This window comes from Carcharodon carcharias, chromosome 19 (assembly GCF_017639515.1).
Source record: "Carcharodon carcharias isolate sCarCar2 chromosome 19, sCarCar2.pri, whole genome shotgun sequence".
Classification (NCBI taxonomy): domain Eukaryota; kingdom Metazoa; phylum Chordata; class Chondrichthyes; order Lamniformes; family Lamnidae; genus Carcharodon; species Carcharodon carcharias.
The window spans coordinates 110,330,426-110,351,107 of NC_054485.1; the positions used below are offsets into that span (position 1 = coordinate 110,330,426).

Sequence of the window (20,682 nt, forward strand, 5' to 3'; positions counted from 1 at the left end):
CAAAGGCTTTGCAGCCAATGATCTACTTTTGAAGAGTAATAACTTGTTTTTTGCAGGCAAACGTGACAACCAGTTTACGCACAGCTCAGGTGTCACAAAGACTGTTTCCTTTTGGTTGCTGTTTCTTGAGGGTAGTAAGTTAGGCACAAGTCGGAGAGCTCCCTGTTCCTCTTGGAGCCCTCCCACAGGGCCTTATAATTTTCTGTGGCCGGTTCCTACATATTGAAAGCTTCATTCCTTTGTGGGATGTGGGCATTGTTGGCAAGGCCAGCATTTCTTGCCCATCCGCAATTGCCCTTGAACTGAGTGGCTTGCTACTCTCCAATTCAGAGAGTAGTTAAGGGGCAACCACATTGGTGATGGGCCTGGAGTTACATGTAGGCCAGACCAGGTAAGGATGGCAGATTTCCTTCCCAAACGGGGCATTAGTGAACCAGATGGGTCTTTACAACAATCGACAACGGTTTCATAGTCACTATTACTGGACTAGCTTTCAATTCCAGATTTTTATTAATTTGATTTCAAATTCCATGTTGGGATTTGAACCCATGTCCCCAGAGCATTAACCTGGGCCTCTGAATTTCTAATCTAATGATGTTACCACTGTGCTACTCAGAATGGCGGTGCACGTGGATCCTTAGTCAGGGACTGAGTCAACATTTCAGGGAAGGAAGTGATATTTAACCTATAAAATTAACAGAATTTCCAAATTGGAATCTAACCCAGCTTCTTGGAAATCAATAATGAGAATTTCCCCTCCTGATCCTGACCGTGTGACAGTTACTAGAACACACGAGTGGATTGATGTTGAGTGCGCCGGGATGTGATGCCTTCCCTGGTCAGCCAACTTTCACTGTTGGAGCCAATGCAAGAAGAATCAGCAGTTGGGTGATTCTCTGTCACTCATCTCACTCAGACTCTCTCGCTCTCTCTCTCTCACACACACTGTCTCACGTTCACTTTCTCTCTCTCAAGCCATCTCTCACACCATCCCGCGCTCTCTCGCGTGCGCCTACTCTTGAACTCTCTCTTTCTCTCTGTCTGTCTCTCTCCCAAGCTCTCCCCCCCCGTCTCTCTTCCCCCCCCCCCTGTCTCTCTTCTCCCCCCCCCCGTCTCTCTTCCCCCCCCCCCCGTCTCTCTTCCCCCCCCCCCCCGTCTCTCTTCCCCCCCCCCCCCCCCGTCTCTCTTCTCCCCCCCCCCCGTCTCTCTTCTTCCCCCCGCCCCTTCTCTCTTCTCCCCCCCCCCGTCTCTCTTCTCCCCCCCGTCTCTCTTCTCCCCCCCGTCTCTCTTCTCCCCCCCGTCTCTCTCCCCCCCCCCCCGTCTCTCTTCTCCACACACCCCCGTCTCTCTTCCCCCCCCGTCTCTCTCCCCCCCCGTCTCTCTCCCCCCCCGTCTCTCTCCCCCCCGTCTCTCTCCCCCCCCGTCTCTCTCCCCCCCCCGTCTCTCTCCCCGTCTCTCTCCCCCCCCGCCCCCCGCCTCTCTGTCCCCCCCCGCCCCCGCCTCTCTGTCCCCCCCCGCCCCCGCCTCTCTGTCCCCCCCCCGCCCCCGCCTCTCTGTCCCCCCCCCCCGCCCCCGCCTCTCTGTCCCCCCCCCCCCCGCCCCCGCCTCTCTGTCCCCCCCCGCCCCCGCCTCTCTGTCCCCGCCCCCGCCTCTCTGTCCCCCCCCGCCCCCGCCTCTCTCTCTTTCTCACCTTCTCTCTCTCTCTCTTCCACGGTTGGCACTGCAGCAGCTGCTAACTCCGATGAGGAACCCATGCAGCTGTTCACTTGTCAGTCTCCCACCTTCAACAGAATACCTTTTGAAGAGTAAAGAAGGCATAACAGCGTTTAAGCTGTTCGCAAGCTTTCAGTAACATGCATTGGAGAAAAACTGTCTTAGAACTGCAAGAGTGCAGCCATCACTTAAGATAAGAGATTCAGAAAGAAATACCAATCATTTAAGAGCCCGAGAGAAGTGCTGCTCAGTTCAAAGTCTTCTGCAGAATGAACAAAAGTCTTGCATTTATATAACGTCTTTCATAACCTTCGAACGTCGTCAGCGCTTTACAGCCAGCAAATTGTCATCGCTTGCAGGAAGTACAGCCAGCCAATTTGCACACAGTAAATTCCACAAATTAAATAACCTGTTTCTGTTAGGTGGTCAAAGAAAAAATATTGGCCGGGACACCAGGGCGAACCCACCTGGTCTTCTTTGAAAATGTGCAAAGGGATGTTTTACATCCTTCTGAAGGAATATAGGGCTTTGGTTTAACATCATATCTGAAAGATAACACCTCCGATAGTGCAGTTCTCCCTGGATTATCACATAACGCACATGCTCAAGTCTCTGGAATGGGATTTGAGCCCATAATCTTAGAATACAGGTGAGAGTACAGCCAATAGCGCAGTTGTACAGAATTGTACAAAGCCACTCTCCCCTTCAATCTTTTTGCCCCACTAACAGCTGGCTGCATCTCCCTCCATGGGGTGATCACATAATGGGTTTACTGAGTTTCCTCCTCTATAATAAGGAACTGCTTACACATCAGTAGAAAAAAATGCGAGGGTGTACAGATAGTTAAACAGAAGAAAGCCCCAGATGAAGCGAAGAAATGAGTGAAGGAAGGCAGAAAAGAAAAACTGACAATAGAAAGCAGGAAAGTAGTTCAGCTTATTCTCTCAAGCAAGAGATGATAGTTCAGGAGTTTCCTTAGCTCAGTGTGCGGTGCCTTTATCAAGTCAATTAAGATCTCTCATCCCTGTTGTTGGTACTTGCACTGCCTTAGATCTCAGAGGAGCTTATCATTTTTTTTGATTTCTTAATGTTGTGATTGTCACCTCAGCTGTCACTGCATTCTCCGCCCTCATCTCGAGCCACCTCCAGCTCCTTGCCCCTCTCCCAACCTCTTGCTCATTCTTGACCTGTTCTCTTATCATATAGGTTCTTCCTGGCTCTCATTTTCTTCAATGATACTGGATTCCTTCTTCCTCCACAGCCTCTCCACGCCCTGATGGCTGTACTCCATTTCATTACTCACTGACATTTCTTTGCAAAAACTCTGATTCCTTCTTCAAAATCCTGAGCTCCTCTGTCCTCTTCAACCATCACCATTCTCTTAATCTTTCTCTTTACTAGTACTTTAAATGTGGAACCGCTAACCAGATTCACGCTTACCTCCCACTATTCTGTGTGAACCCCTTCAATTTGGATTCCACCCTACCCACAACACTGTGACTAACTTGGCCGTGGTCACTAGTGATTTCCTGGTGCTTTATCCCTCTGTATTGAGTTTTGTGGCGCTATGACAAAATGAGCCACTCTTTCTTTTTCTTGGTATCCCTTGGCATTGTTCTACTCCTCATTGTCTAGCCAATGCACTATGTACACGAATTCTGGCCCAAGATGCTGCATTTGGTCCTCTTTTAAGTTCTGCTTTGCACATTCCCCTACAAGAACATTATCCACAATTATTTGGCCGCATTTCCTCTGTATCCTGCTGACATCCAGCTCTTGTTCCTCCAATTTCAAGCAATGGCTCGGCTATAAGCTCCTCCAGTCAGACATTGAGAAGACAGGTCATCTGACAAGTTGATCACCAGGTCATTCCGTCAAACACTCTGTAATCTTTGATTCATAGAATGTTTTTCCTTCCCTTTATTCTTTCATGGGATGTGGGCATCCACAAAAGTTGACATTCTATCAGTCAGCACATTTCCTTCTACCTCCACGGTGTGTCCAGCCTCTGCTGTTACATCAACTGCATTGTGGAAGATAGACTGGCAGGTCAGTCAGCTCAGTTCAGAACCGGCACAAAATCTGATTGTATTGGGATGGTTGCGCTCTTGTCTTTAGCACCTGGGCTAAAAGAGAAGCCTGAAAATCTGCGTCGACTTTATACGGAAAGGATTTGACCTGTGGACTGAGCCCGATCACCCACCTGCTTTCTTCTCCCACAGGTAACACTGCGGCAGCGAGCAACACTGAGGAAGAGGTCACGCAGCCATTCAGCTTTCAGTCTCCAATTTTCGGCAAAGATACTTTCAAAAGTAAGATTCATACAAATCGTAGAATAGAACCACAGAGCTGTTACAGCACAGAATCATGTCCATGCTGGCTGTCCTAAAGAGCAGTTCACCCGCTCCCACTCCCCTACTCTCTCTCCACATCCCTGCACATTCCTCCTTTTCAGGTATTTAGAAAATGTAGAAATATTTACTGCACTAAAGGAGGCCATTCTTCCCGTCGTGTCTGCACCAGTTAAAAACGTGTCCCCCAGCCTAACCCCATTTTCCAGCATCTGGTCTGTCACCCTGCAGGTTACAGCACTTGAGGTGCATATCCAGACACCTTTTAAATGAGTTGAGGGTTTCTGCCTCTATCACCCTTTTAATGAGTTTCACTGACCTCTCTGCCAAGGGAAACAGGTCCTTCTCATCTGCTCTATCCAGTGGGGTTTGAGGCTTTGAGCTGAAAGATACTTCCAGTTTCAGACCTGGCCCCAGATACAAACCTCTCATATTGCTCACAGAGTGAGCGTTGGATATTTCCATGGGGCCCGATCACAGAATCACAGTGCAGAAGAGGCACTTCGGTCCATCGAGTCTGCACTGACACGTGAGAAACACCTGACCTACCTACCTAATCCCATTTACCAGCACTTGGCCCATAGCCTTGAATGTTATGAAGTGCCAAGTGCTCGTCCAGATACTTTTTAAAGGATGTGAGGCAACCCACCCTCATCACCCTCCCAGGCAGTGCATTCCAGACCGTCACCACCCTCTGGGTAAAAAAATTTTTCCTCAAATCCCCCCTAAACCTCCTGCACCTCACCTTGAACTTATGACTGACCCTTCATCTAAGGGGAACAGCTGCTCCCTCATAATCTTCTACACCTCAATCAGGTCGCCCCTCAGTCTTCTCTGCTCCAATGAAAACAACCCAAGTCTATCCAACCTCTCTTCATAACTTAAATGTTTCATCCCAGGCAACATCCTGGTGAATCTCCTCTGCACCCGCTCCAGTGCAATCACATCCTTCCTATAATGTGGCGACCAGAACTGCACACAGTACTCCAGCTGTGACCTCAACAAGGTTCTATACAACTCCAACATGACCTCCCTACTTTTGTAATTATGCCTCGATTGATAAAGGCAAGTGTCCCGTATGCCTTTTTCACCACCCCACTAACATGCCCCTCTGCCTTCAGAGATCTATGGACACACACGCCAAGGTCTCTTAGTTCCTCAGAACTTCCTAGTGTCATGCCATTCATTGAACATTTCCTTGTCAAATTACTCCTTCCAAAGTGTATTACCTCACACGTTCCAGGGTTAAATTCCATCTGCCACTTATCTGCCCATTTGACCATCCTGTCTATATCTTCCTGTAGCCCAAGACACTCAACCTCACTATTAACCACCTGGCCAATCCAATAGCAGGAAGGATGGGATAAGATAATTATGGGGCAAAATCTAATTTCCCACTGGGTACAAACTTCAGTGTAGATTTTGTAATTCAGCACTAAATTGGCAGTCTTCAGTCTCAGACAGCTGAATGCAGTGTGAAAGAAGTAACCTTGTCGGACTGCAAGTATTCACAGTAATGGCTTCTTGTTGGGTACTTGTAGAGAGTTTTACTCTATCTAAACAACTTTCAACAACTGTGTCCCGTTCAAACCTGACACTTAAGCTGTCACTACAGCCCCCACAATGTAGGAGGAGGAATGAACTTACGTTTATAAAGCTACTTTCGTGATCTCAGGACAACAAAATAACAATTTCTGAGGTGTGGTAATTGTTAGAATGTAAGAAACATTGCCATCAATTTGTGCACAGTTGACTGCCAAAAGAGTATTGAGCGATAATGGCCATTCAGTCAGTTTTAATTGCCAGAGGAGGGATAAATATTGTCCAGGCCACCAGGGAGAACACCCCCAACTCTTCTTCAGAATGGGTTCTTTTATTTCTCCCTGCGAAGGCAGATGTCTGCGGTTTAACATTTCACCTGAAAGATCGCTGCAGCATTCCTTTAGTACTGAACTCGAGTGTCAACCTAGATTATGTTTTCCAGTCTGTTTACCTCTAACCTGACTGTTTCACTCTTTTTTAGCAACCGAGCTGATTTGACCTGTGGACTGAATCCAATCATGCATCTGCTCTGTTCCTCCATAGGTAATACTGCAGCAGCAAGCAACACAGAGGAAGAGGCCACGCAACCCTTCATTTTTCAGTCCCCAACACTTGACAAGGTTGCTTTTAAAAGTAAGATTAGGTCAAATGTGAAGTTTGTGACTTTGAGCTGGGGAAGCTGGGTATTTTTTAAAATTCTTTCAAGATGTGGGTGTCCCTGGCTAGGCCAGCATTTATTACCCATCCCTAATTGCTCTTGTACAATCACATTGCTGTGGGTCTGGAGTCACATGTAGGCCAGACCAGGTAAGGATGGCAGATTTCCTTCCCTAAAGGGCTATTTGTGAACTAGATGGGTTTTTTTTACAACAATCGTTTCATGGTCATCATTAGAAGACTTTTAATTCCAGATTTTTTTTATTGAATTCAACTTCCACCATCTGCCAGGGCGGGATTTGAACTGGGTACCCAGAGCATTATTTGGGTCTCTGGATTACTTGTCCAGCAACAATACCACTATGCCATCGCCATTCCCAATTGGTAGGAATGTGGAGTTGAGGCCACAATCAGGTCAGCCATGATCTTTTTGAATAGTGGATATGCTTGAGGGGCCAAATGGCCTACTCCTACTTCTACTCCTAATTTGTATATTCAAATGCTTTCAGTGTCAGAACTGGGCCCAGATACAAAGCTCTCAGAAGCATGCAGGAATGCAATGGAATTATTTTGGGACAAAATCTAGTTTCCCTTCAGGGTATGAATGTTTAATTCAACACCAAATTGGCAGCCTTAGGAACATGATAAATGAGTGCAGTGTAAATGGAAGCAACCTTGCAGAACTACAGAGTATTCACAGCACAAAATCAAGTTTTACTCAGCATCTAACCCATAGAGTACATTGCTTTCGTCAATTATGTTAAAGCTCTTGTGTCCTGTTCAAATCTGACACCCTATCTGTTACCCCAGTCCCTCACCTCTCTCTATGTGGGAGATGGTGGTGTAGTGGTAATGTCACTAAACAAGTGACCCCAAGGCCCAGCCCAATGCACTGGGGATATTGTTCAAAACCCACCACTGCAGCTGGGGGAATTTAAATTCAACTAATAAAATCTGGAATTGAAAGCTGGTCTCAGTAAGGATGACCATGAAACAGTCATCAATTGTCTTAAAAACCCATTTGATTCACTAATGTCCTATAGGGAAGGAAATCTGCCATCCTTACCTGGTCTGGCCTACATGTGACTCCAGACCCACAGCAATGTGGTTAACTCTTAACTGCCCTCAGCAGCGGCCAAGTAAGCCACTCAGTTCAAGGGCAGTTAGAGATGGCCAACGAAGGCTGGCCTTGTCAACGATGCCCACATCCCATGAAATGATAATAGGAAAGTGTTTTCCATCCCTGCTGTTACCGCACGTCCATTGCAGAAGAAAAAAAGAAATACTTTACCCCTCAATAAAATACTTTTAAAATGTAGCCACTATTGTACTGTAGGAACTGCAGCAGACAGTTTGTGCGTAGCAAAGTCCCACAGACAGCAATGAGATAAAGACCAGAAGATCTGCTTTTAGTGATGTTGGTGGAGGAAAAATATTGGCCCTGATGGTGAGGAGAACACCCCTGCACATCTTTGAAGTCATGAAATGTGGTCCTCTACATCCACTTGAAGGAGCTAATGGGGCCTTGGTTTAACGTCACATCTGAAAAGTAGCACTTTTGACAGTGCAGCACTCCCTAAGTATCTGGCATTGGAGTACCAGCCTAGATTATGTACTCAAGTCTCCAGAGCGGGGTTTGTACCCACTACCGACTCAGAGGTCAGAGTGCTTCCTACTGATCCATGGCTGACGTTATCTTGCAGGGAAAGGTAAACAGCTCTGTTAGAGCGGGCAGGGAACCTGGAAGCTGATGGTATAGGAACAACTGCATTCTGGTCTTTAGCAACCAAGCTGTAATTGGAGCCTGAAAACTCTGCATGTTTTGGAGGAATCAGGTGCCTGTTCTGTTTTTCCACAGGCAACGCTGAGGCAGCAAGCAACACAGAGGAAGAGGCCACACAGCTCTTCACCTTCCAGTCCCCAACATTCGACAAGGGCACTTCCAAAAGTAAGATTCAGACAAATGTGCCCATGAGCTGGGAGAAGCTTCTCTGTCAGGCATTGCTCATGGAGCGACTTTTGGATGTTTCTGTGGGTCCTGGCACATGCAGGGATGGGGTGAAATGATTATGGTGCATAACCTAGTTTCCCTCTGGGTGTAACCTTCAGAGCATGGGTTCTGTAATTCAACGCCAAACCGGCAGCTTGAGACATGATAGACAAGTGCAAGGTAAATGGAAATAACCCTGGGGCAGGCGGGTACGCGCCCGACCCGAATGGGAGTGAAGTAGCGCGTGATGACATCGGGCGAGCGTCTTGACATCATCGCTTACTCTCGCGCGTCTGCCACCCAGCAGATCATGAGAGAGGCGGCAGCGCGCCCGCTGACAATTAAGAGGCCCTAAATCAACAAATTAAATTGAATTTTTCATTGCCGTCCAACCATTGGGTTGGCGGGCCAAAGAATAGGCCAGACGGCCTTTGTATTTTTAACTAATCTAATCCACGAGCAGGATGAGGTTTTGAACAGTGACTAAAAAAACCAATAACATTTTTTAAACTCATTTTTCACATGTCCCTGTTCATGTGACAGAGTCACATGTGGGGACATGTTTTCCTTATTTTTAAAATCTTTATTTTTAATGTTGAAAACCTTCAGCTCCCTGAGGCAGCCCTGTTCCTTCAGGGAGCTTTCACTGAGCATATCCCCGTGCATGTGCACACTTCAGCGCTCGCGACCCTCCTACCCCCACCCCAGAAGCGCTGAGGCTCTCAGCGCGCGTTTCACACTGGTTGGTTGTTAATTGGCCAGTCAGCATGAAATCGCGGCTGGGGCCCGATCCTGGGCGGTGGAGCCTGGGAGACCGAGAATCGGTGGGGAGTGCTCCTCCAATCGCAGATTCTGTCTCTCCCATTCTGGCTGCTCCCCAGCCTGCCTACCCAACGAGGGGAAAATCCTGCCCCTGCAGTATTGTAAAGTATTTACAGCACAGAAACATATCATTCAGCCCTAAAGATCCATGCAGGTGTCTGTGCTGAAGATCTCACCCATCGCTCTCCATCTAACCTTATCAAAATATCCTTCTATCCTTTCTCCCTCAAGTACATATCTAGCAAGGGTGAAAATATTTTTTTCCCCTGAGGGTTGCCTTATGATTTTCAGGGTCTCTTTCTCGCAATCTCTCTCTTTCTCTCTCTCTCTCTTGTTCCCTTTCTCCTCCTGCCCCCTCTCATTCCCTCTTTTGTACAGGCACAGCTGGAGCCACTATATCTACACTGGAGCAGCCACTTCCTTGGAAAAACTCAGCTGGTCTGGCAGCATCGGCGGAGAAGAAAAGAGTTGACGTTTCGAGTCCTCATGACCCTTCGACAGAACTTGTTAAGTTCTGTCGAAGGGTCATGAGGACTCGAAATGTCAACTCTTTTCTCCGCCGATGCTGCCAGACCAGCTGAGTTTTTCCAGGTAATTCTGTTTTTGTTTTGGATTTCCAGCATCCGCAGTTTTTTTGTTTTTATCAGCCACTTCCTTGGTCTCCCTCTCCCCTCCTGATCAACCGATGGCGGTGCTGAGATCCCAATTATCACCTTTTCTTTTTCTTTTGTGTTGAAATAGGTGGGTTGTTACTGAGAGGGGTGGTCAGGGGACTCTGTATTTATAAATAATTTTTAAAAAGGCTGCCTGACACATCCCCCTTGCCTGCACCTTCAAAACAAAACATGCACAGCTCTTTTTTAAAAAAAAATTCCAACGGGCGGGACAAAAGCATCAATTATCCATCTACTGCTAAATTTTGAGGTTCTGCTCTGAGGATAATTGTTTCCATCTCTTTTCTCTCTCTCTCTCTCTCTCGCTTCAACTTGTGGAAAAGATTTTTTTTAGCTTTAATTCTGACTTTCCAGTGCTTGCTGCACCAGCTCCTTCAATCACAGGTACCCTCCTTACTGCTCATCCAATCATAGGTTCTGCCTCTGGAGGAGCAACAAGAGCGGGTGGGAAGGAACCAGTGATTGGAGGAGGGGTTGGAGCAGCCAGAATGGGAGAGACAGAATCTGTGATTGGAGGAGCAGCTCCCCACCGATTCTCTGTCTCCCAGGCTCACTGCTCCTCCAATCTGAACCGTGCACCACTTTCCCACTCCCAATGAGACGCCTGCGCCAGCAATTGTTCAACCCTGTTTGAACCATGGTGGAGGCCATAATGTCAATGTACGGAGCTGAATTGTCTTGAGATCTTGTACACTTGCCCCCTCTCCCCCACCAACCCCAACATGGTAGCTTTCTCGTTGGCTACTCTGAGGCTGAATTTGCCCGCCACCCCTGTGGATTTCGAATCCTGATATCTTACTTCCCCTTAAATCATCTATTTGTCTCAACCACTGGTTCCACATTCAAGCCGCTCTCTGGGTTAAATTGTTCTTCCTGAATTCCTTATTGAATTTATTAGTTACTATCTTATATTTAAGGCTCCTAGCCCACAAATGGGAAGATCTTTATATCTACTGTATCCACAGAAAAGAGTCCCAGTGTCTTCCATCGTTCCTGATAGTTGTAACCTCTCAGTTCTAGTATCATTCTAGTAAATATTTTTTTCACCTTCTCCAGTGAATAGTTTTTTTTAACAGTACAAAGGCTGGAACTGTGTACAGTATTCCAAGTGAGGTCTGACCAATGTTCATTACAAATAACCAAGGTTCTACTGCAATTGCTCAGTTATAGCCTCTTGTTGGATATTTGTAGGGGGAGTTTTATTCAGTGATGACTCAGTGTACACAACTTTCATCAACTGTGTCATACAAACGTAGGAATTAGGAGCAGTAGTAGGCCGTATGGTCCCTCAATCCTGCTCTGCCATTCGATAAGATCATGGTTGATCTGATTGTAACCTCCCCTACCCCTGATAGCCTTTCGCCCCTTTACTTATCAAGAATCTATCTAGTTCTGCATTAAAAATACTCAAAAGCTTTGCTTCCACTGCCTTTTGAGGAAGAGAGTTCCAAAGAGGCACGATCCTCTGAGAGAAAAAAATTTCTCTTCATCTGAGTTTAATGAGCGAGCCCTTATTTTTAAACAGTGACCCCTAGATCTAGATTCTCCCACAAGAGGAAACATCCTCACCATATCCATCCACCCCATCAAGATCCCACAGAATCTTATATGTTTCATTCAAGTTGCCTCTTACTCTCCTAAGCGGATACAAGCCTAGCCTGATCAACCTTTCTTCATTAGACAACCATCCCATTCCGGGTATTAGTCTAGTAGACCTTCTCTGAACTGCTTCCAATTCATTTACGCCTGTCCTTAAATAAGGAGACTAATACAGTATGTACAATGTCAAAGTTCTGTGTCATGTTCAAACCCAACATCCTATCTGTCACCACAGTTATTTACTCTCTCTGCCTCCACAGTGAATCACAGAAATGTTACAGCGCAGAAGGAGGCCATTCAGCCTGTCATGCCTGTACCTGCTCTCTGAATGAGCAATTCACTTAGTAATTGTCTTTTGGTAGTACAGAACTTGAGTATTACTGAAAAAAAAGACAGTTTTTGTTGAAGCTTTTCATCATGGACTCATCAGGACAATTCACAAGAATACCAATGTAAGGGAAAACAACAAATTATACTGCTAGAGAAGAGAGTGTTGATTGGTTGGCAAGTAGTTTCTGATTGGTAGAGGCGTTGCCATGGGGAATGCGCCAGTTGATAGTAACTGACAGGAACTGCCAAGCATTGTTTGACATTTAAGCCAGGCAGCTTGACTCTGATTGGTCAAGGCATTATCCTGAGGAATGAACTTCTGTTCTGAACACTTATCCTGTTTAGCTGACATGGGTGCAATGTGCATACATGTTCTTTCTGTCTGCAAAGAACAGGGCCCAGTGTATTTATATATATATATAGACAATCTTAAATTGGTTGTCAGCGTAATTCTTAGCACACTGAGGATCATTTAGCAAATGTTGTCCAATCGCGGAATCATGTCTAGTGTTGGACACTGTTTTGAGCTTCGCAAGGACGGGCTGGTTGGGTACGGCCTGTACCTTGGCCGTTGTGAGCAGCAGAAGGAACATGCTGTTTCATACAATCCACCAGTCATTGGAATGCACAACCTACATACTTTGCATCACACTGGCACTGAAATTCATATACCACATTACTCATTTGTGTGATAGGCAGAATGTCTTTTAGCTTGACGGCAGCATCCTGTTAGTGGCGAGTACCACTCATGTTGCTACTGCATAGTAGCAATGTGAGACAGCTAGCTTCACCTGTTGCTCAAATATTTGAGATACCTTGCCCTTCCAGGGTAATCTGAGGTAGACTGGGCACTTTGAAGGGTTGAAAGTGACGGCCTTAGGCTTGTTCATGAGTTTGCGCAATATGCAGTGTGAAATGATCTGATCAGAGTCTACTTGCCAACCAATCGGCACTCTCTTCTCAAACAGTATAAATTTGTTATTTTCCTTTATATTGGCATTCATGTGAATTGTCCTGATGAGTGCAATTCAAAAAACATCAGCAATTTATCTTTTTTCAGCAATGCTCAAATTAACTCAGTTCCATTCTTTCACCTTCTTCCTGTAACCCTGCACATTCCACCTCTTCAGGTAACAGTCTAATACCCTTTTAAATGCTTCAACTGAACCTGCATGCACCACACTCTCGAGCAGTGCATTCCAGACCCTAACCACTCACTGCATGAAAAAGTTTTTTCTCACATCGCTTCTGCTTCTTTGGCAGCTCTGCTGTTACCACCCCTCCATTGCAGAAAAAAAGAACTATTTTTTTTTACAGTATCTTTCATGACATCCCAAACCCTTGAACAGCCAATGTGGTACTTTTGAAATATAATCACTGTTGTAATCTAAGAAACCATGGTAGCTTCTTTGTGTACAGCAAGGCCCTACAAACGGCATAGGAATCATGACCAGATAATCTGCTGTTAGCGACATTCATGAGGGAAGAATATAACCTCTGAGTACCAGGGAGAACTGCTGCTATTTGAAATAGTGCAATGAGATCTTTATATCCGCTTGAGAAGGCAGATGGGTTAACATTTCAGAAAGTAGCACCTCTGGCAGTGCAGCACTCACTCAGCACTGCACTGGAGTGTCAACCTAGATTCTGTTCTCAAGTCTCTGGACCCGCGACTGTCTGACTCAGGGGCAAGTGTGTTAGCCACTGAACCACGGCTGACACCTTGTAAGTACCTTGTAGAGAAAGTGAATCAACTCAGTTTAGAGCAGACATGGAACCTGTCTGATTGTGTTAGAATTGTGTTCTTCTCTTTAGCCTTGAGCTGTAGGAGAAGCCTGAAAACTGGGTATATTTCAGTTGGAAATGATGTCACATGAACAGAGTCCAATCATGCACTTGCTCTGTTTTGCCGCAGATACTATGACAGCAAGCAACACCGAGGAAGATGCCACGCAGCCAATCACCTTCCAATCTCCAACTTCCAGCAAAGGCACTTCCAAAGGTAAGTTTTGGACAAAGTACCTGTGGCGGAATCTGTTACTTTGAGCTGAAAGAGAATTTTTGTGTCAGACCCTGTGCCCAGATCTAAGCTCCATGTATTGTTCATGGAGAGACCACTGGTATTTTCTGTGATGTCTGACACATGCAGGGATGGGATGAAGTAACTATGGGATAAAAAAAATTCTAGTTTTCCTCTGAGTGCAGCCTTTGCAATGTGGACTCAGTAATTGAAAACCAAATTGGCAAGCGTTAGCGACAAGTTGGACACGTGCAACATGAATGGAAATAACCTTTCAGTAATACAGGCATTCAGAGTTATCGCCTCTTGTTGGATATTTGTAGGGGGAGTGTTATTCAGCATCTAACCCATTCTGTACATGGCCTTCACCAGCTCTGTCAAAATTCAAGCCTGGCACCTAACCATCACCACAATCCCTTGCAGAAGGGATTGGGATCGTTAAATGAAGGGAAAACAAGTCTTGAAGGGCTACAGGACAAAGGTGGGAGAGTGGGACTAGCTGAATTTACTGTTGCAGAGAGTTGACATGGTCACAATGGGCCAAATGGCCTCCTGCTTTGCTGCAACCATTTCTTCTATTCTATCTCCACCTTTGCCCTTATCTCACCTCCATTGCAGAGCAAAGAAAACAACTTATGGTTGTCTTTCATAACACCAGGACCGTCCCAAAGTGCATTACAGCTAATTAATTATTTTTTGCTTGTTGTCACTTGTCCTAAAGGCAAGCATGACAGTTAACTTGTGCATGGCGAGGTCCTGCAAACAACGAGATAAATGATCTGTTAACATGTGTGGGGTGGTCCATGCTTTTGTTACCCAGATTTTTGTCTAAAATGATGTCCAGAGTCAGCTCTGAGTTTCACCTCATGCTAACTCTTGCATTAAGTGTCACTCGTTAATCATCAGTGCCCTTTCTGAGCTCCACTGGGTGCTCAGTTCCTCAATGCATTGAAGTTAAAATCCAGTTCTCCTTTGAAAACTCTTCCAGGGACTCTCCCTGTCCTGCTTTTGTCCATCCTCCCTAGCCCAAACTGCCTGGCTCTCTAGTTCTGGCCATTCGTGTGTACCTTTGCTGTGTCTCCACCACAAGACCTGTCATTTGCCTTGGTGGTAGAGTTTTTGGCTATCCCAGCTTTGCCCTTCTGAACCTTCTGCTTGACCCTCTGTATCTTTCTGCCTTTCAAATTCTCCTCAACGCTGGTCATTTTTCACCACGCCTCCAGTACTATTCTACATTATCACGGGGACTACTCTTCAAAAGTACTTCATTGGCTGTGAAGCATTTTTGGAACGTTCTGAAAAAGTGTAAAGTGCTGTATGCAGTCAGGAGACTTCGTAATGAGGAATAGAAAAATGGTAAAGCTAAATGATTACTTTGTGTCTTTTCATTGAGGAAGTTACAGGAAATCTCCCAGATTTAGAGATCCAAGGGACATGGGAGAATCAGGAGCTGAAGGAAATTAGTAAAGAAAGAGGTTAAATTGGAGAAATTAATGGGACTAAAGGTTGCTAAGTCCCCGGGACCTGATATACTGCATCCTAGAGTGTTGAAAGGGGTTGCTCTAGAGATAGCGGATGCATTGGTGATCATTTTCCAAAATTCTATAGATTCTGAAATGGTTCCTGAAGATTAGAAGGTAGCAATTGTCACCCCGCTATTTAAGAAGGGAGGGAGAGAGAAAACAGCGAACTACAGGCCTGTTAGCCGTACAACAGTAGTAGGGAAAATGCTAGAATCTATTATGAAGGATGTGATAAATGGATACTTGGATATTCATGATCTGATTGGGCATAGTCAGCATGGATTTACGAATGGGAAACCATGTTTGACGAACCTGTTGGCGTTTTTTGAGGATGTTACTAACAAAATTGATACAGGAGAGTCAATGGATGTAGTACACTTGGATTTTTCATAAGGCTTCTGACAAAGTCCCCCACAGGAGGTTGATCAGCAAAATAAAAGCACATGGGATAGGAGGTGATGTAGTGGCATGGGTTAAGGATCTGTTAACAGGCAGAAAACAGAGAGTAGGTATAAACGGGTCATTCTCACGTTGGCAGGCTGTGATTAGTGGGGTACCTCAAGGATCAGTACTTGGCCCCCAGCTGTTCACAATGACTTGGATGTGTGGACCAAATGTAATATTTCCAAGTTCATGGATGATACAAAGCTAGGTGGGAATGTGTGATGAGGAAAATATAAAGTGGCTACAAGAGGATTTGGACAGACTTACTGAGTGGCCAAGAACATGGCAGATGGAATATAATGAGGAAGAATGTGAGTTTATCCACTTTGGTAGCAGGAATAGATATGCAGAGTATTTCCTAACTGGTAAGAGATTAGAAAGTGTAGATGTACAAAGGGAACTGGGTGTCCTTGTCCATAAGTCACTGAAGGCTAACATGCAGGTGCAGCAGGCTATTAGGAAGGCTAATGGAATGTTAACATTTATCGCAAGAGGATTTGAATACAGGAGTAGTGAAGTCTTGCTTCAATTGTACAGAAGCTTGGTTAGACCACACCTGGAGTACTGTGTGCAATTTTGGTCCCCTTACCTCAGAAAGGATATTATTGCAGTGGAGGTTCACCAGACTTGTTCTGAGGAGGGCGGGACTGTCTCATGAAGACAGATTGGGGAAACTGGGCCTGTATTCTCTAGAGTCTCGAAGAATGAGAGGTGATCTCATTGAAACCTACAAAATACTTAAAGGAATAGACAGGTTAGATGCAGGCAAGATGTTTCCCCTGGTTGGGGAATCTTGAACCAGGGGACCCAATTTCAAAATAAGGGGGAAGGCACTTAGGGCAGAGATGAGGAGAAATTTCTTTACTTAGAGGGTTGTGAATCTTTGGAATTCTCTACTCCAGAGGGCTGTGGAAGCACAGTCATTGAGTATGTTTAAGGTAGAGATTGGTAGATTTCTGATTAACAATAACGTAAAGGGTTATGGGAATAGCGTGGCTAAGAGGCATTGAAGTGTTCGATCAGCCATGATCGTATTGAATGCAGAGCATTCACTGGCTGATTTGCCTTCTGTTCCTATGTTTCTCTGTGATCAGCTTCTGTGAGGTGTCTTGGAATGTTCTCTGTGTTAAAAGGTGCCATAAAATTGCACATTGTTGCACTCCTATCCTTAGCAATCGAGCTGTAGGAGAATCCTGAAAATCATGCTTGTTTTAGTAAGAAATAATTTGACTCAGAGACCGCGTCTGATCACACACCTTGTGTTCTTCCGTCAGATAATACTGTGGCAGTGAGCAACACAGAGGAAGAGGCCACACAACCAATCAACCAATCTCCAATGTTCGGTAAAGAAAGTTTCAAAAGTAAGATTCTGATTTTTCTGTACCCATGGTGGAGTTTGTGACTTTGAGCTGAGGGATATTTTCAGTGTCAGACCTGTGCCCAGATATAAGTCTCACGTATTGCTCAAGAAATGACCGTTGGGTGTTTCTGTGGGGTCCGATGGATGCAGGAATGGGAAGAAATAATTATGGGCCAAAATCTAATTTCTCAATGGATGCAACCTCCCCAACATAGGCTCTATAATACTCTGTAATTGGCTGTCTTTGAGACATGATAGATCAATGCAGTGTAAATGGACATAACCTTGCAGAATTACAGGCACTTGGGGTTTATGGCCTCCTGTTGGATATTTGTGTTGTATCCATAGAACACACCGCCTCCATGAACTATGTCAAAGCTCTGGGTCCAGTTCAAACTTGACACACTAACTGAAATCACAATCCACAAGGACACAAACACTAGGAACAGGAGCAGACCATTCAGCCCTTCAAGCCTGCTCCACCAATCAATAAAACCAAGGCTGATCTAATGTGGCATTAACTCTACTTTCCTGTCTCCCTTGCCAAAACCCTTGACTCTGTTTCAGTCATCAATCTGTCTCATTCAGCCTTGAATATATATTTTATATATTGGTTCATGGGATGTGCACACCGTTGGCTAGGCCAGCTTTTATTGCCCATCCCTCGTTGCCCTTGAGAAGGTGGTGGTGAGCTGCCTTCTTGAACTGCTGCAGTCCATGTGGTGTAGGTACACTCACAGTGCTGTTAGGGAGGGAGTTCCAGGATTTTGACGCATCGACAGTGAAGGAACGGCGATATATTTCCAAGTCAGGATGGTGTATGGCTTGGAGAGGAACTTCCAGGTGGTGGTGTTCCCATGTGTCTGCTGCCCCTATACTTCTAGATGGTAGAAGTCGTGGGTTTGGAAGGTGCTGTATGAGGAGACTTGGTGAGTTCCTGCAGTGCATCTTGTAGATGGTACCCACTGCTGCTACTGTGCGTCAATGGTGGAGGGAGTGGATGTTTGTGGGTGGGGTCCTTCGTCCTGGATGGTGTCAAGCTTCTTGAGTGTTGTTGGAGCTGCACTCATCCAGGCAAGTGGGGAGTATTCCATCACATTCCTGACTTATGCCTTGCAGATGATGGACAGGCTTTGGCGAGTCAGGGGAGTTACTCGTACAGGATTTCTAGCCTCTGACCTGCTCTTGCAGCCACAGTATTTATATGGCTAGTCCAGTTCAGTTTCTGGCCAATGGCAACACCTAGAGTATTGATGGTAGGGGATTCAGCGATGGTAATGCCATTGAATGTCAATGAGCCAACCTCCACTGCTCGCTGGGGAAGAGAATTCCGCAGACTAACAACTAATAATTGGAAGCCGGAGCCCCTTGTTTTTGTCCCTTCCCATCCCTCAAACCAGCTGTGGTGCTAAGGCCAGTTATACCCTCACTATTACCTCCCTGTTCGGTCTCCATCCTTCTCCTCCTCCAGGTGCCATTCCCCTTAGAGGGCATTGGTGACCACGGACTTCCATTGGATTGGTCCATGACTATGTTTGGCAAAGTGCTGCAGTGGTTTGCTGTTTCCTTCTGCAGTGTGGCTGTGAGCAGGAAACTCTCCCACTCTTAGCGCCTGCCATCAGGCGTGTCAGAAGGATTTACAGGCTGGTAACCCACCTGTTTGGCCACTTTATGAACGCACATTCCGTGGCCATGAAGTCCTGAATTTGGACTTGAATGTCCTCCATCACAACCTGCTTTCACTAACTGAACCCATCAGGTAGTTCCAAATTTTTAGAAAAAAATTATATAGTGCGTGTGTTCTTTTTAAACTGAGCTGCCTTCTATCAATACTGGTTTGTAGATCGCTAGAACTGTGACAGACTTTAATTCGATCCCTGTTCAATTTTCTTTCTGTTGCCTGGGTTGCTTGGCCCCCTCAGTGATCAGCTGCTGTGGTGGGATTTGAACCCACATCCCCAGAGCATGAGCCTGTTACTAGTCCAGTGACATTACCACTACACCACCATCTTTCCCCTTGTGTCATCTTTTTTTGAAAGAACTGTCCAATTAACCCCACTCCTTTTTTCCCCATAGCTCAGCAAATTTATCCCTTTCAAATATTGATATAGTTCTCTTTTGAAATATGCTGTTGAATTAGCTTACTGCACTTTTCCAGTCAGTGCTTTCCAGAGCATCCTAGCTCGCTGTGAGTCTTAAAAGAGAAGTCTCCTCATCTTTCGCTTTATTTGTTTGAGGGATGCGGGCATTGCTGGCAAGGCCAGCATTTATTGCCCCTCCCTAATTGCCCTTGAGAAGGTGGGGTTGAGCTGCCTAACCCCTTCCTGCCATGGCTCATTTGCCAGTCTCTTTAAACCTGCCTCCTCTGGTTACTGGCTCTTCTGTCACTGGAAGTAATTTCTGCTTGTTTACCCTATATTCATGATTCTAAATGTTTCTACCAGATCTCCTCTTAACCTTCTCTTCAGTACAGAGCACAAACCCCAGACTCTCCCATCCCAGTACATCACTGAAGTCCCTTATCTCTGGTGGCCTTCTGGTAAATCCCTTTCCTCTGCAATCTTTCTAAGGCCTTGGCATCCTTAACTGAAAATCTGTGGTGGGAAAACTGCGAGGAAGACTTTGAGTATCTACTTTGTAAATTAGTGTCATCTTTCATGGCCATCCTAATAATCATCTGAAATCCCTTTTATTGTTACAATGAAGTGGTTTGAGTCAGCCTTTAAATGATTTTAGAGGATCTTGCATATAATTCCTATTCAACTTCAAAGTCTTTTAGTTTTTTGAATTGAATAAACCCCTTTGTTTTTTGACCCAGTATGGCTAGTGGCTTCTTCTACAACAAAAACAGAATTACCTGGAAAAACTCAGCAGGTCTGGCAGCATCGGCGGAGAAGAAAAAAGTGGCTTCTTTTGTTTGATCATAAAGCTTGAAAGAACCTCTTACTCAGCAGTGCCACCAGGAGGCAGTTTAGAGGAGCTGTCTTTTTTCTTAAATTTGTATTAATTTGGGAAGAATAAAAGCAAGAGACAAAAGCAAAACATGCTGGAAATAAATGAAAGAATGACTCGCATTTAAAAAGCGCTCCTGACAACGACTGGACGTCTCAATACTCTGTGCTGAAGAAAGAGACATGTTACCATCTTGCACTCGTCAGGACAAACACAAATGCCAAATTTCAAAGGATCAATTTATACTACAGGAGAAAAGGGTGCTGATTGGTTGGCAAGTTGTCTCTGATTGGCCATGGAAAAAATAGCGGTAGAAATTGTTGTGATCCTTTGATGTGCATCTTAAAGGGAACATTGGGTTGTGTGCAACCGCTTTGTTGCACTGTGCAGTATGTTCCAGGCACTCGCATAGCTTAGAGGGAACATTGTTGCTGAATTATCTGATGGCTGCTGAGAGTGGCAGTGGAAGAGATTCCAATTTCCTTTCGTGTCTGTGGTTTGGCAAGACAAAAGAAGGAATTTGCATTCTATAATGCCTTTCGTGGCCTCAGGATTTGACGTTGTGAGAAATATGATGCAAATGGAGGTTGTTCCTTTCCTTTGCTTTAAGAACCACCTTTATGGAGGTTTTTAAAGAGGTGTCCATTAATGGCTTCTCAGATTTAAAATGCTGGCAGGATATTTAGAGATTCAAAAGGAAGACAA

At 45.4% G+C, this 20,682-nt stretch overlaps 1 protein-coding gene across 2 annotated transcripts in view; it reads left to right on the forward strand.

The window, feature by feature from the left end:
* The window catches only part of mdc1 (mediator of DNA damage checkpoint 1), a 77,459-nt gene that overhangs the window by 13,614 nt on the left and 43,163 nt on the right, over positions 1-20,682 (forward strand). For both annotated transcript variants that reach the window (XR_005946035.1, XM_041213008.1), the window contains exons 6-10: positions 3,936-4,025; positions 6,150-6,239; positions 8,122-8,211; positions 13,594-13,680; positions 16,940-17,026. Coding sequence is in view for 1 of the 2 variants with exons in the window: in XM_041213008.1 (XP_041068942.1) it covers positions 3,936-4,025; positions 6,150-6,239; positions 8,122-8,211; positions 13,594-13,680; positions 16,940-17,026 (444 nt within the window). In the remaining variant the exon portion in view is untranslated. The remainder of the gene's footprint in view (positions 1-3,935; positions 4,026-6,149; positions 6,240-8,121; positions 8,212-13,593; positions 13,681-16,939; positions 17,027-20,682) is intronic.